General features: G+C 40.2%; 1 protein-coding gene across 1 annotated transcript; it reads right to left on the bottom strand.

Moving 5' to 3' along the window:
* Nucleotides 1-4661: 4661 nt before the first annotated feature.
* Nucleotides 4662-13222, bottom strand: LOC308672310 (urokinase plasminogen activator surface receptor-like). The gene is made up of 8 exons (XM_081335119.1): nucleotides 13179-13222; nucleotides 12627-12682; nucleotides 11140-11259; nucleotides 9046-9180; nucleotides 8299-8439; nucleotides 6618-6761; nucleotides 6013-6150; nucleotides 4662-4919 (listed from the first exon to the last, which is right to left on the bottom strand). Exons 2-8 carry the CDS (start codon nucleotides 12670-12672, stop codon nucleotides 4708-4710), a joined length of 936 nt encoding a protein of 311 aa, XP_081191245.1. The 5' UTR covers nucleotides 12673-12682; nucleotides 13179-13222; the 3' UTR covers nucleotides 4662-4707.
* Nucleotides 13223-13472: the final 250 nt, after the last annotated feature.

The raw sequence follows: 13472 nt of genomic DNA, 5'->3' as shown, positions 1-13472 counted from the left end.
TTCTACTATCTTCTCCTATTGGTATATTATGATGTATGAGTTGTTATTTGTATGCTATGATTTATGATTTAGCACTTCATTGTTTGTATGTACACTGAGAGCTTATGTACCAGAGACAAATTCCTTGTTTGTCCAATCACATTTGGCCAATCATATTGAATTGCATTGCATTGCATTGCATTGCATTCAACTGTATTGTATTGTATTGTATTGTATTGTGTTGTGTTGTGTTCTGTTCTTATTCTGTTCTATTCTATTCTATTCTAGTTCTATTCTAGTTCTATTCTATTCTATAATTCTGTTGTTCTATTCTATTAATTCTGTTCTATTCTATTAATTCTGTTCTATTCTATTAATTGTTCTATTCTACTCTATTAATTCTGTTCAATTCAAATTCAAATTCAAATTCAAATTCTATTCTATTCTATTCTATTCTATTCTATTCTATTCTATTCTGTTCTGTTCTGTTCTATTCTATTCTATTCTATTCTATTCTATTCTATTCTATTCTATTCTATTCTATTCTATTCTATTCTATTCTATTCTATTCTATTCTATTCTCCCTACATATACCATACTTTGAACCACAACCACAGGGGACTGAAGCATGTAGAGAAAGCCACACCTTGCTGAGGAGTTCAGCCTCTGACCACACAGTCCTGGAAGAAGGATTTTGACATCTACATGAGATTTTTTTTCACCCTTATGTTAATTAATTATCCAGAAGAGCAATTCCTACAGATGTGATAAAAGCGGGTAATCATTCAGGATGGGCAATACATAAAAGTGCCACTGCAATGATTGCGATGATGATGATAAATTGGAGGAAAAGAAACATCCCACTGCATGATTGATTTCCCTGAGAAGGAAGGAAGGGAAGGCTGAGACCGATTAAAATGGGTAGCAGAAAAAGGGGCCATAATTTCATGACGTCGCAATATACTTTATTTATAGCCATATACTTTTTACATTGGCATATACTTCCTAGATGTGATACATTTTTATGACCCATTTTATACCTATCTTATTTGCTCAGTGTTGAATGTTATATGTTCATAATTTGAAGGCACGCCTGACCCGGACGTAGCCAACTCATGAAAACTCATGAAAATTTAGCCCTTTTTGTAACTAAAAACAAAAATCAGCGACTATGACCTGGAAAGGTTGCTGAGTGCAGATTTAGAGAAGATCAGATGCCAGAATATTTCTTTGCTCGGTTACAGAACATGTAGTAAAAGTCAACCCAGTCAGACTCATGAGTAGCAGGCTGCCTCCCCCGCCACCCATTGGAGTTGTAAAACATCCATTGGAGAATTACAACAGGCACCTCAGCTGCAATCCGTTCTCAGATGAGTCATGAATTGCATATGACACAATCTCGTCTCTCCCTCTCTCCCTCCTCTCTCTCTCTCTCTCTCTCTCTCTCTCTCTCTCTCTCTCTCTCTCTCTCTCTCTCTCTCTCTCTCTGAGCAAAAAAGGAGAAATATTCTTAGCTGGGAACAGAGATACAAGCTGAACTACTCATTGGTGAGGTAAAACTCTTGATTGTTTCACTGATTTGTTCTTACAATTAAATTGACAATTGATATACCCAGCTCTAGGTTCTCAACCCCTTGGGGTCAATTTTTGTTTTAAAAAAAGATCAGAGTATAAATACAAAGCAAAAATAAAGAAGAGAAAAGCTGGAAGAAATAAAGTGAGTCACAACTAGAAGGGCAAAAAAAAGCAGACATTAAATGATTTAAAAATAAATCTCGTACAGCAAGTTGAAGCCAAAAAGAGCATGATTTTTCCAAGCATGGCTTCTAGGAAGCAGTCCTCAAAAAGTCCTCAATAAGATCAGTGATCACAGATCAACTTCTCTGAAAGACATCTATTTTCCCCTGAAGAGTGCAGCTGGTTCTGGACACATTTTGAGGTCCCGTCTCAATTCATGGAGGTGGGAAAGAACACAGCTGTTCTTGGAAGCACCTGCCATATACAGGGAGAAAAGAAATTCCTAGGTAGACCACTACAGAACATGGCTCTTCAAAAGCTTCGGGATGCTTTCTTGATGAAATACAGAAAATAAAATAAAGTTAAGGGAGAGAGAGAGAGAGAGAGAGAGAGAGAGAGAGAGAGAGAGAGAGAGATATCTAGCATTAACAGATGCCTCCGAGATTACGTTAAAAGGATCGCCGTGTCTCCTTTGGATGTTTCTGCACAGTGCAACAGCTCAGGTATCAATCTAAGACATCTTACCTGGGACACAGGTTGAGGGCGCAGGGTCTCTGTGTGAATTTCTTTTCTTGTCCTGGCAGTCAGCGGGCCATTCTGCAGAACCTTTCCTTCATTCCTTCTCTGAAATCCCAAACTGGGCTCCCATAGTTGGTATGGAGGCAAGAGAACTTTGCTTGCGCATACAACTTGCCGGCTGAACATTCAGCAGGATTTCCAGTTGTTACTCATCTTCTGCAGATCAAAGGCCCCTCCTTGAGTTGGCTGCACCTCCTTCATTACTGTAATTACCCTGCCTCTTCGTGAACCAGGGCATCTGGTTGCAGCTGTTTCCCCAAGCAAGGACTTCCCATATTCAGAGAGTTGAAGCAGGAGGCAGAACAAGAAAAGACCTTTTGCCACTTGTGAGATAAGACACATTTCTCACTCTATAATCTTTCATATTAGACAGACAGGAGATTATCGGTTGTGTGCTACACACAGTGCATATTCATACCTAAAAATATAGCTGGACAAATATATATATATATATATATATATATATATATATATATATATATATATATATATATGTATGTATGTATGTATGTATGTATGTATGTATGTATGTATATATGTATATATGTATATATATATATATATATGTATATATGTATATATGTGTATATATATATATATATATATATATATATATATATATATATATATATATATATATATATATATATATATATATATATATATATATATATAAGGTAAAGGTTCCCCCGCACATGCGTGCTAGTCGTTTCCGACTCTAGGGGCCGGTGCTGGTTGCAGCTGTTTCCCCAAGCAAGGACTTCCCATATTCAGAGAGTTGAAGCAGGAGGCAGAACAAGAAAAGACCTTTTGCCACTTGTGAGATAAGACACATTTCTCACTCTATAATCTTTCATATTAGACAGACAGGAGATTATCGGTTGTGTGCTACACACAGTGCATATTCATACCTAAAAATATAGCTGGACAAATATATATATATATATATATATATATATATATATATATATATATATATATATATATATATATATGTATGTATGTATGTATGTATGTATGTATGTATATATGTATATATGTATATATATATATATATATGTATATATGTATATATATATATATATATAAAGGTAAAGGTTCCCCCGCACATGCGTGCTAGTCGTTTCCGACTCTAGGGGCCGGTGCTCATCTCCGTTTCAAAGCCGAAGAGCCAGCGCTTGTCCGAGGACGTCTCCGGCCAGCATGACTAGACGCCAAGGGTGCATGGAACGCTGTTACCTTCCCACCGTAGTGGTCCCTATTTTTCTACTTGCATTTTTACGTGCTTTCGAACTGCTACGTTGGCAGAAGCTGGGACGAGTAACAGGCGCTCACTCTGTTACGCGGCACTCGGGATTCGACCCGCCAAACTGCTGACCTTCCGATCGACAAGCTCAGCGTCCTAAATATATATAGGGAGGAAGAAGCTCCTACCTAGATGTGCTCAGGGTATATCTTTAATTACGCAAGTACTTTGCTTTAGTTTGGTAAGGAACAATAAAAGAAATTGCTTACAAAAATAAAATACTCACCATCTTGGGTTTTGGAGCTTATCACTGTGACCAGATGGGTCATTGTTTCAGAGAAATTTCCTTATGTAAATAGAGAAACAGTGCTGACTGCTGGCAGGCAAAAAAAAAGTAGTGGAAGCAGGAACAACTTCTGACTTCCTGCCGGCTTCCCCATTGCCTTTCCTTATGGAAAGCTGGCAGGCATCCTTGGAAATGGCAATCGCCATGACCATGCATGAGAGTGGCAATAGACTGGCGTGGGAAAGCGATGGCACTTAAAGGCCACAACTTTGTCAAATTTTAGTTCAATGGGACTAATAAATCCCAGATTTGGGGTGCATTCTTTAAGTTGGCTGATTTGAGATACATTGATTCCAAAATGGTTGCCCTATGATGCACTGTTTTGCTGAATTGAGGGTTACAGTTTTGGTAGCATATAGATCAAGGGCAAAAAAAGAAATAGTAGCAGAGGCATCCACGGGGGTGGGGGGGGGTCAGGAAAGTCAAGATGCTGGCTGCGACCATGTGTTCAAAATCCTCTCTTTTGGTGTGTGAGGGAATTTCATTTTTCTACTAGTTTTAACGCTCTATACTTTTACTCCCAACAGTCAATATCTGGTTAGTATTTGGATGGAGAACACCAAGGTTCCCGTTTCAATTGGAGAGTCTGAGAAAATATTTTGGAGAAAGACAGTATCAATCCACTTCTGTACTGTGGCCTAGAAATCTACATATTTGTGTTTCACCTAAAAATGAGGTCAACTCAAATGAGTTGGGAGAAAGAAAAGCAACATTTTTAGAAAAGCAACAAGGGTTATACATTTGAGTGGGGGAGGCAAAAAAAAAATCACCACCAAAATATCCAAAATTTATTTCTGTGCCCCAGAGGAAACTGGGGTGGTTATTGATAGACTTTGAACACCACCAACCACGAACTAAGAAGGACCACCAGTTCCAGGCTTGTAGGACGATGGGCTTCGTTACAAAGATTGCTTTTACAACATTCAGCGTGAGAGTTTTCTCTCTTCAGTCTAAAATATATATCTGTGTCTCTCCTGCACATGGATTCCGTGGCACAGCCCTTTTGGACAGTCACCGCTGTAGTTTTATTTTCTGGAAAACAATAACAAAAGGGTATTTGGTTACTTTTTTTAAACCTAATTTTCTGATTGAAGAACCAAGAGAACTTTTGTGCCCAGTCATGCATCCCCAACAGGAGGAAATTTTACATTGCATCAGAAGAAGATTTTCCTGGTTTTGCTTTGTTTTTGTTTTTTAAAAAAAACCCCATTGTGTGGGCTTTTGCAGGAGATAAGAGGCCAGAGCTGGGAAGTTTTAACATTGGCATTAGATTCTCCCACGCTATCTAGCATATTGGGCAGCAAGGAATCACCAGTACTGACTCACCCATTGCCAGTCCTAACCCCATATGAGAAAGGAGGAGGGTTGAGTGATGGGCTAGCAACGCATCTCTGTAAAAATTATAACCACCTCAGAATCAGGGGAAGAAGAATCTGAAGAAAATTGAGTCAACTGGGCAAGGTGGGAAGAGAAGCATTGAACTGCAAGTCACACAGCCATTTCGCTGCACCACTTTAACAGGGATGACTGTGCTTGTCTGGTCTCTGGGGAGGGAGGGAGGGAGGGGCTGGAGGAATATATGGATGTATAGATGGATGGGTTGATAGGATGGATGGATGGATGGATGGATGGATGGATGGATGGATGGATGGATAGATAGATGGATGGAGGGGCTGGAGGAATATATGGATGTATAGATGGATGGGTTGATAGGATGGATGGATGGATGGATGGATGGATGGATGGATGGATAGATAGATGGATGGAGGGGCTGGAGGAATATATGGATGTATAGATGGATGGATTGATATGATGGATGGATGGGTGTACAGACGTATGTATATATGTATGCAGTGGCTGGCTGGATGGGGTAGATAAGGGGACACTGCAACTATGATAACTGTTTGGGTGCCAAGCACCCCAACTTTAATCACATGATCATGGGGATCCTGCAACAGTCATAAGTGTGAGAACTGGTCATAAGTCACCTTTTAAATGCTGCTGTAACTTCAAATAATCCTTAAACAATCACAGCCATAAGTTGAGCACTACCTGTACAGAGATTTTTTTTTCACCTCTCTTTCTCTATCTTTCATATCAGCTCCATTTTAAGCCTTCTCTTTACCTCCTTTTATGATGCTCACACACCGGTTCATGACTCCAGGGCACCTCAAAATCTTCCCTTTCTGGCAGGCGGGCTCTCCATGGCCTGAATCCCGACAGGTATAGCACTGTAGCCCGTTGGGCTGTCCAGCGAGGATCTCTGCAGGCAGGGAAAAAAATAAAGGCAGTCATCATGGTTTTCTTCCAATGATAAGTGGATGCCAAAAGACCTGAAGGGAAGCAGAGGAAATGGAAGAAGTGAGAATTTAAGGCAGTTAAACAGCTGTAGAGATTTCACTTATGGTAAGCTTATTGCGGAGCCAAGAGGAAAACTGGTCTTCATTGTTTGCGTTCATTCATTCCCACATTTTTTTTTACCAAATAACTTTAGGTGGATTATAAATTGCCCAGGTTGAGAAACACGTTATGACAGTAATCCATTATATTTCCATACCTCTTTACTGTCATCTAATGGTGGACTGGATAGGGTTTGGGGGTAGCCATTTATATTTCCATTTATTCATGCCTCTATTTCTATATCATTCTACTTCAAAGCATTCAGGGCACTTGACAACATGACAGAATAGGATAAAAAAAAAAGAAGTACAATGACTTGGTTGGACTTACCTGGAAAACTTCTATTATTGCAGTTGAATTGTCCACAAACCTTTTGGTCAAGGAAAGCAAAGTCTCCTTCAATCTGGTAGAGCACCTGCAGGTCCTGGAAGGTGTTATTTCCACATCCCTTTATGATGGGTTCTAGCTCTTGTCCTGAAGGGGACAGTCATCCAGTGATTCTTACGCACCAGAATCATAGTCTATCATAATCTGTTCAAAGTGCTTTAGCTGTACTTGTAGAAGGTAGAATAAGAGGCATCTTATAGGTCTTCGAGTTCAACCCGCTGCTCTGACAGGTGACCTTTCACCATTCAGAAGGAATGGATGTCTAGTCTCTTCTTGAAAGCCTCCAGTGATGGAGCACTCACAACTTCTAGAGATTACCCATTCCACTGATTAATTGTTCTCACTGTCAGGAAATTTCTCATTATTTCTAGACTGGATCTTTTTTGATAAGTTTCCACTTGTTACTTCTCCCATTACTGCTTCGAAGAACACGTCTACACACACACACACACACACACACACACACACACACACACAAGTTCTCTGTGACAGCCCCTCAGATACTGCAAGAGTATTATTATGTCACCCCATAGTCCTTCTTTTCAGTAGATTAAAGGTAAAGGTTCCCGCGCACATGAGTGCTAGTCGTTTCCGACTCTAGGGGCCGGTGCTCATCTCCGTTTCAAAGCCGAAGAGCCAGTGCTTGTCCGAGGACGTCTCCGTGGTCATGTGGCTGGTATGACTAGACACCAAAGGCACACGGAACACTGTTACCTTCCCACCGTAGTGGTCCCTATTTTTCTACTTGCATTTTTACGTGCTTTCGAACTGCTAGGTTGGCAGAAGCTGGGACGAGTAACAGGCGCTCACTCTGTTACGCGGCACTCGGGATTCGACCAGCCAAACTGCCGACCATCTGATCAACAAGCTCAGCGTCCTAACCCACTGAGCCACCGCGTCTCTTTTCAGTAGATTTCAGTACTACTTTCAGTAGATTACACATACCTAATTCCCTCAATCATTCATCTTACAGTGTGACAGAATGTGATGGAATGTAGTCTGGATTCCCATGAGGGAGGGGCTGCATTCCAGAGGAGCCAGAGAAAACTGTGTGAGAAAAAGCGGGTGAAGACGGCACCTGCCTAATAGTTCCCAGAGTACTATGATGCAAGAAGTCTGCTTTAATTTGGGAAGATTTCCATAACCATTCAACTAAAAATAATTCCATATATTCTTCTGTTATATATATTTAACTGGCCAACCTGTGAATTTACTTACACACACACACACACACACACAAAAGTTCAGAAGCAAATTCACAGGTTGGCCAGTTAAATAAAATAAAACCTTGAGTTCTTGTACTTTTAATTAAAAGCTTTCTGCAAAATTTGTGCTACTTTTTTTCCCCAGTGTGGCTAAGGGATTCAGTTGAATTGATCCTGAATTGCTCACGAGCTACATTTACACAACAAATTGCTGCACCTTAAGAGGAGAGGTTTCTTTTAATTCTCTTATTTTCTTTCTTCAATAGGAAAGTAGCTATTTTTCACTATGATAGAAAATTCCAAGCGACAAACAGAAACTAAACATGAATAAACCTCCTGTCCATCAACTGGAACCAAGAAGTTGTGTGTTTTGTCACACAACCCTGCCACGTTATCTCACATCAACAACCCACTTGTACCTGGAAGGAAACGTTGGGAAATTTGCACGCACCGATCTGCACTCCCGTAGCACTGCTGCAAAGGGGCCGTAAGACCACATTCGGCTTCGTTCCCAATGCAACTTTGACACACCAGCCCGTTGTGCAATCCATCTCGGTTGACTGTTTAAAATGACAGGCAAGGAGAAAACTCACTCAGTTCACTCACCAATTTCCATAATGGGGAGCAATCCAAACACACACACACACACACACACACCAAAATATGGGCAAACGTACTGGAACCTACCCAAAAAAAACGAATCTGCAAATATTTAAAGTTTTCCTGATCCCTTCAGAATGCATGAAAAGTAAGAGAAAAGGATAGAAGCCTCACAAATTAGCTCCACGTGGTATAGTAAAAAAAAATATCTGCCTGTTTTGCACCCCTGTACAAAAGGGATAGCAAATAACGCCTTTAGCAGGGGTCCTCAACCTTGGCAACTTTAAGACTTGTGGACTTCAACTCCCAGAATTCCTCAGCCAGCTTTGCTTTCCACAAGTCTTAAAGTTGCCCAGGTTGAGGACCCCTGGCCTATAGCATCTTGGACTGAATTTGCATTATTTCACGGGGAGCAAAGTTGACACGTTCAAGCAACTATTGTACGTCTCACGGTCCCCAAATCATCGCACTACAAAGTCACAAGTCCACAAGCCACCTAGACTTCTTCAGGAAGTGTTCCATTCTGGGATCCGGACACGCTTTTGTGGCTTGCCCCTTTTACGTACCGTGCAAAGTCACAGGCTGGCAAAGATTTGAAGAGCAACACCACATTGTTCGGAACAAGGAGCCCTTCGTTCCTGCCGGGTACCGCCGGCAAGCATTTGAGGAGCCACAGCCCTGCCTGGCTGTATCTGCGTTTACTACCGAGAAAATAATAAATTATGAGGTTACTTATCGTTGTGTGGAAGTATTCCCTGAAAACTCTTTGGGGGAGTTGCACAATTACCCTGTACAGTTGGTTGCAATCTATGACTTGACTTATTGTGTCGTATAGGTAGTCTCTTGACTTAGGACTACAATTCAGCCCCAAATTTCCACTGTTAAGCAAGACAAGTGACTTTTGCCCCATTTTACAACATTTCTTGCCACAGTCATTAATGTGAATCACCGCAACTGTTAAGTTAATGAGATGTCTATTAAGAAGGAATACCGTATTTATCGGCGTATAACACGCACTTTTTCTTCCTGAAAATAGGGGGCAAATGATGTGTGCGTGTTATACGCCGATATAATGTTAATGACCCATAGTTATTTATTTGAAATTTAAGTTTTTTTCCTGAAATTTCCTTTTTAAAATGAGGTGCGTGTTATACGCCGGTGCGTGTTATACGCCGATAAATACGGTATATATTTTAAGTAGTATGTTTCTTTGCTCTCTTTTCCTTTTCTTTACTGCTTTCACCTATTCCTTAAGAAATGTAAAAGTGTTGAGATGGTTCCTATGGGAAAAATGGATTTAAATCTTTAAATGTAATTAACTGTTGAGAAAATCTTAGCCAGCAAGAATACTTTGAACTTCGTGGGAGAAAGAAATCTAAATAAGGACTGTAACAGGATATAAGATGAGGCAACCAGAATGATTAGATAGAAAAGAAATAGTATATTGATGTGATCGTTATTTCTAGGAATATTGGGGAAAAAATCATATACGTAACTGTTACGCATCAAAATAATAAGAACTGTATTATTTCAAGGTTTGCAAAGAAGACATTTTGGGGATAAGGGGAAATCAGCTAAATGTACTATGTGGGTTATGGATTATAGAAACCAATAGTTAATGATTTTTCTTTTCAAATGTAAACCCAGCAAACACACTGTTTACCAAATATCAAGTGATTTATGTTTTTAAAAAATCAATGAAACATAAGGGGGGAAAATAAGATGTTTATTAAGTGAATCTGGCTTCCCCATATAGACTTTGTTTGTCAGAAGGTTGCAAAAGGGGATCACATGACCCTGGACATGTGATCCCCTTAAGTACATGCCAGTTGCCAAGCATCTAAATTTTGATCCCTTGACCTTGGGGATGCTGCAACGATCATAGATGTGAAAAACAGACACAACTCACTTTTTTTTAGTGCTCATTGTAACTCTGACCCATCACTAAATGAATGTTGTAAATGAAGGACTGTCTGTAATAGTATGCGGGGAATGACCTCCAGAGACAGAAAGAAGAGCCACAGACTAGATAAGAGTCAGATAAAAAGTGCAGCCCAATAACCACAAATGTACTTTTGAGCTCTGTAATCTTTAAGTAAGAGCTGGTTTGGCGTAATGGTGACGGTACCAGGCTAGAAACCAGGAGATGGTGAGTTTTAGATCTGACATGAAGCAGCTGGATGATCCTGAACTAGTCATTCTCTTTCAGCCCTAGGAGGAAGATCTGGAATACTGCAGCCAATATTGGTCACCATATCACAAAAAAGATGTTGAGAGTTTGGAAAAAAAAATCAGAGAAGCGCAACTAAGATGATCAAAGGCCTGGAGACAAAAACATACAAAGAACGACTGCGGGACTTGGGTTTGGCTAGGGGAGACATCTTAGCAGTGTTCCGGTATCTGAGGGGCTGACACAAGGCAGAGGGGGCCAGGCTATTCTATTCTATTCTATTCTATTCTATTCTATTCTATTCTATTCTATTCTATTCTATTCTATTCTATTCTATTCTTCTATTTTATTCCTCCATTCCATTATTCTATTCTATTCTATTCTACTCTACTCTACTCTACTCTATTCTATTCTAAATCTACTAAGGGAGACACAAACTGGCTCAGAGTTCCCTCCACACAGACACAACCCTTTGAATTACAAGACTTACATCCATGGTACTTCCTGATCACAGAGAAGCAGGCGTCTTGGTTGGGCTTACAAACTTCCACTGGGGCCTTAGAGCAGTTGCCTTCATTAATTAAGCACTTATGGCACTCCAAGCTATTGGCTGAAAGAAAAAGAATTAACAAGCCACCAAAAAATGTAATTTCTTAATCTTTCCAAAGTGACATTCTCCAGATATGGCAGGACTGGACTTGCAAGAATTCCTGGCTCACTTCTTCATTATCTGCCCTGCGTAATCCTGTCTTTCCAAACCTGGCTCAGGATTTTAGGAATGAATGTTCCCCATACTTTCCGACTACGCCAATCTGGAAGACTGCAACAGCCATCCTGAAAGGGGGGGATGATAAAATTTGTAAGACATATCACTAAATTGTGCATCTAGCCTCTCCAGAGTCTTTGGTTAAGAGATGGGCAGCAAAAAAATCTTATAAATACATAAAAATAAATAAGATGATCAGGTTGACATGCAGGCTTTCTCAGAAGGTCTATCCACATATAACTACAGAGCTTTTCAGAACAATGTTTCTCACTCTTGGCAAGTTTAAATTGGCACAGCTGGCTAGAGAATTCTGGGAGTTGAAGTCCACAAACTTGCCAAGGTTGAGAAACACTGTTTTAGGACATCATTTTCTCATTCTTTGGGGGAAAAGTGGTTTGGTTTGGTTCACACCGTAACTTCCCCTGAGAAGTGAGTTAAACAAACTAATAAGAATGCCTCCTATGCTTGTGGCTTATTGAAATGACAAGAAGCATCATTATTGCTGGGAGACAATTAATTTTCTAGCCATTAATTATTTTCCCCAGGCTGATTTTGTTTCCTTTTTAATATTCTTCACTGCTTCTGCTGATTGCATTCATTTATCATGTCTTAGATCTGCTGTATGCTTTGTCCTCTGAATGAAAATTTCATTTTAAACCATTCCAATTCTAATTCGTTAATCGCCTAGTTTTGCCCCTTGTTCTCAATTGTTCTCAACTGCACTCCATCGCAATTTGCTTGATGCTTTGCTTTTAACCATTGAATTAATCTTTTTTTTTCTGATTTGCCCATTTTACATTATTCCATAAACCAGCAGAGAATTGATTTGACTAATATGAATTTTGTTTCCTGTGATCTTACATTGAGGTTGATATAGAAAACACTGCTTTTTATATACGGGGCACCTTGCAGGGTTGGACTAGAAGACCTCCAAGGTCCCTCTCAATCCAGTTTAAGAAGGACTGCTTGGTTGCAGCAACCTTCCTAATGGAAGGAGGCACCAGAAAATCTCTTCCATATCATGACATCACTAGACTACAAGCCTAACTAGAAGACTTCACCTTTGCTTTGGTTTTATAAATCATCCAGACAACTGTAGTTTAAAATAATATATACTGATGTTATTTCAAATACCGAACTACACTTAGGCAGGGTGGTTTCATGTGTGTCTTACAGACACTCAAGAACAGAGAGCGGTGATTTGCACTTACCCATCCCAAGACAGAAAATGAAGATTGCAATGGACCCTTTATCCATCACAGCAACTCTATCAGAGAAGAGGGGAAAGTAGCAAATTATACAATGTGCTTCAGAGACCAAGGAATTTGTCCACAATTGGTTTCAGAAACGAGTATCTACCGGATGGGTCCATATTCTGCCCCTGAACCTTGACAGCAGGATCTATAGCAAGAGTCTCCAAACTTTAATACTTCTGGACTTCAAATCCCAAATTCTGAGAGTTGAAGTCCAGAAGACTTCAAGTTGCCAAGTTTGGAGACCCCTGATCTATCTATCCATGAAGAGCAAGGAGAAAGAAGTTTTCAGAACTGGCCTGATTACTTTTCTGCTGGAGACAAGCCACCCCTGGCCTCCTTCATTCCCATCTACCCACCATTCCTTATCCAAAGTGAGATCAAGTGCATCCAAAGAACCTCTAAGAAAAGACATTCAAAGACTTAAAACCTGAGCAAAGCGTTTCAGCTTGCTTAAAAGAAGAAGCTACGGGAAGTGATCTGGCAAGCCACCCCTTTGTATTATCTTACCAGCAGTGGATGAACTTGATGAGACAAAGAAAGTCCTGGAATGCATCCTTGCTGAAATATGGCCAAGCTAAAGAGGACGGTTAGATTGCCCCTCCTTCAGAAGGGGTAAGCAGAAGGGTGGGGTTTCCTGCTTCTCCGGTGTTCATTGGAGAATTCAAATTCAATACCACATTTACTTTGTTCCCTTTTTTTAATACCCTCTCAAAAGAGCTGAAGGGACGCGGTGGCTCAGTGGGTTAGGACGCTGAGCTTGTCGATCAGAAGGTCAGCAGTTTGGCGGGTCAAATCCCGAGT

The sequence above is a fragment of the Vipera berus genome (assembly GCF_964194415.1).
Source record: "Vipera berus genome assembly, chromosome: 9".
Classification (NCBI taxonomy): domain Eukaryota; kingdom Metazoa; phylum Chordata; class Lepidosauria; order Squamata; family Viperidae; genus Vipera; species Vipera berus.
Note: the sequence above shows the minus strand (reverse complement) of the source record. Positions and strands in the feature narration are given on the sequence as shown.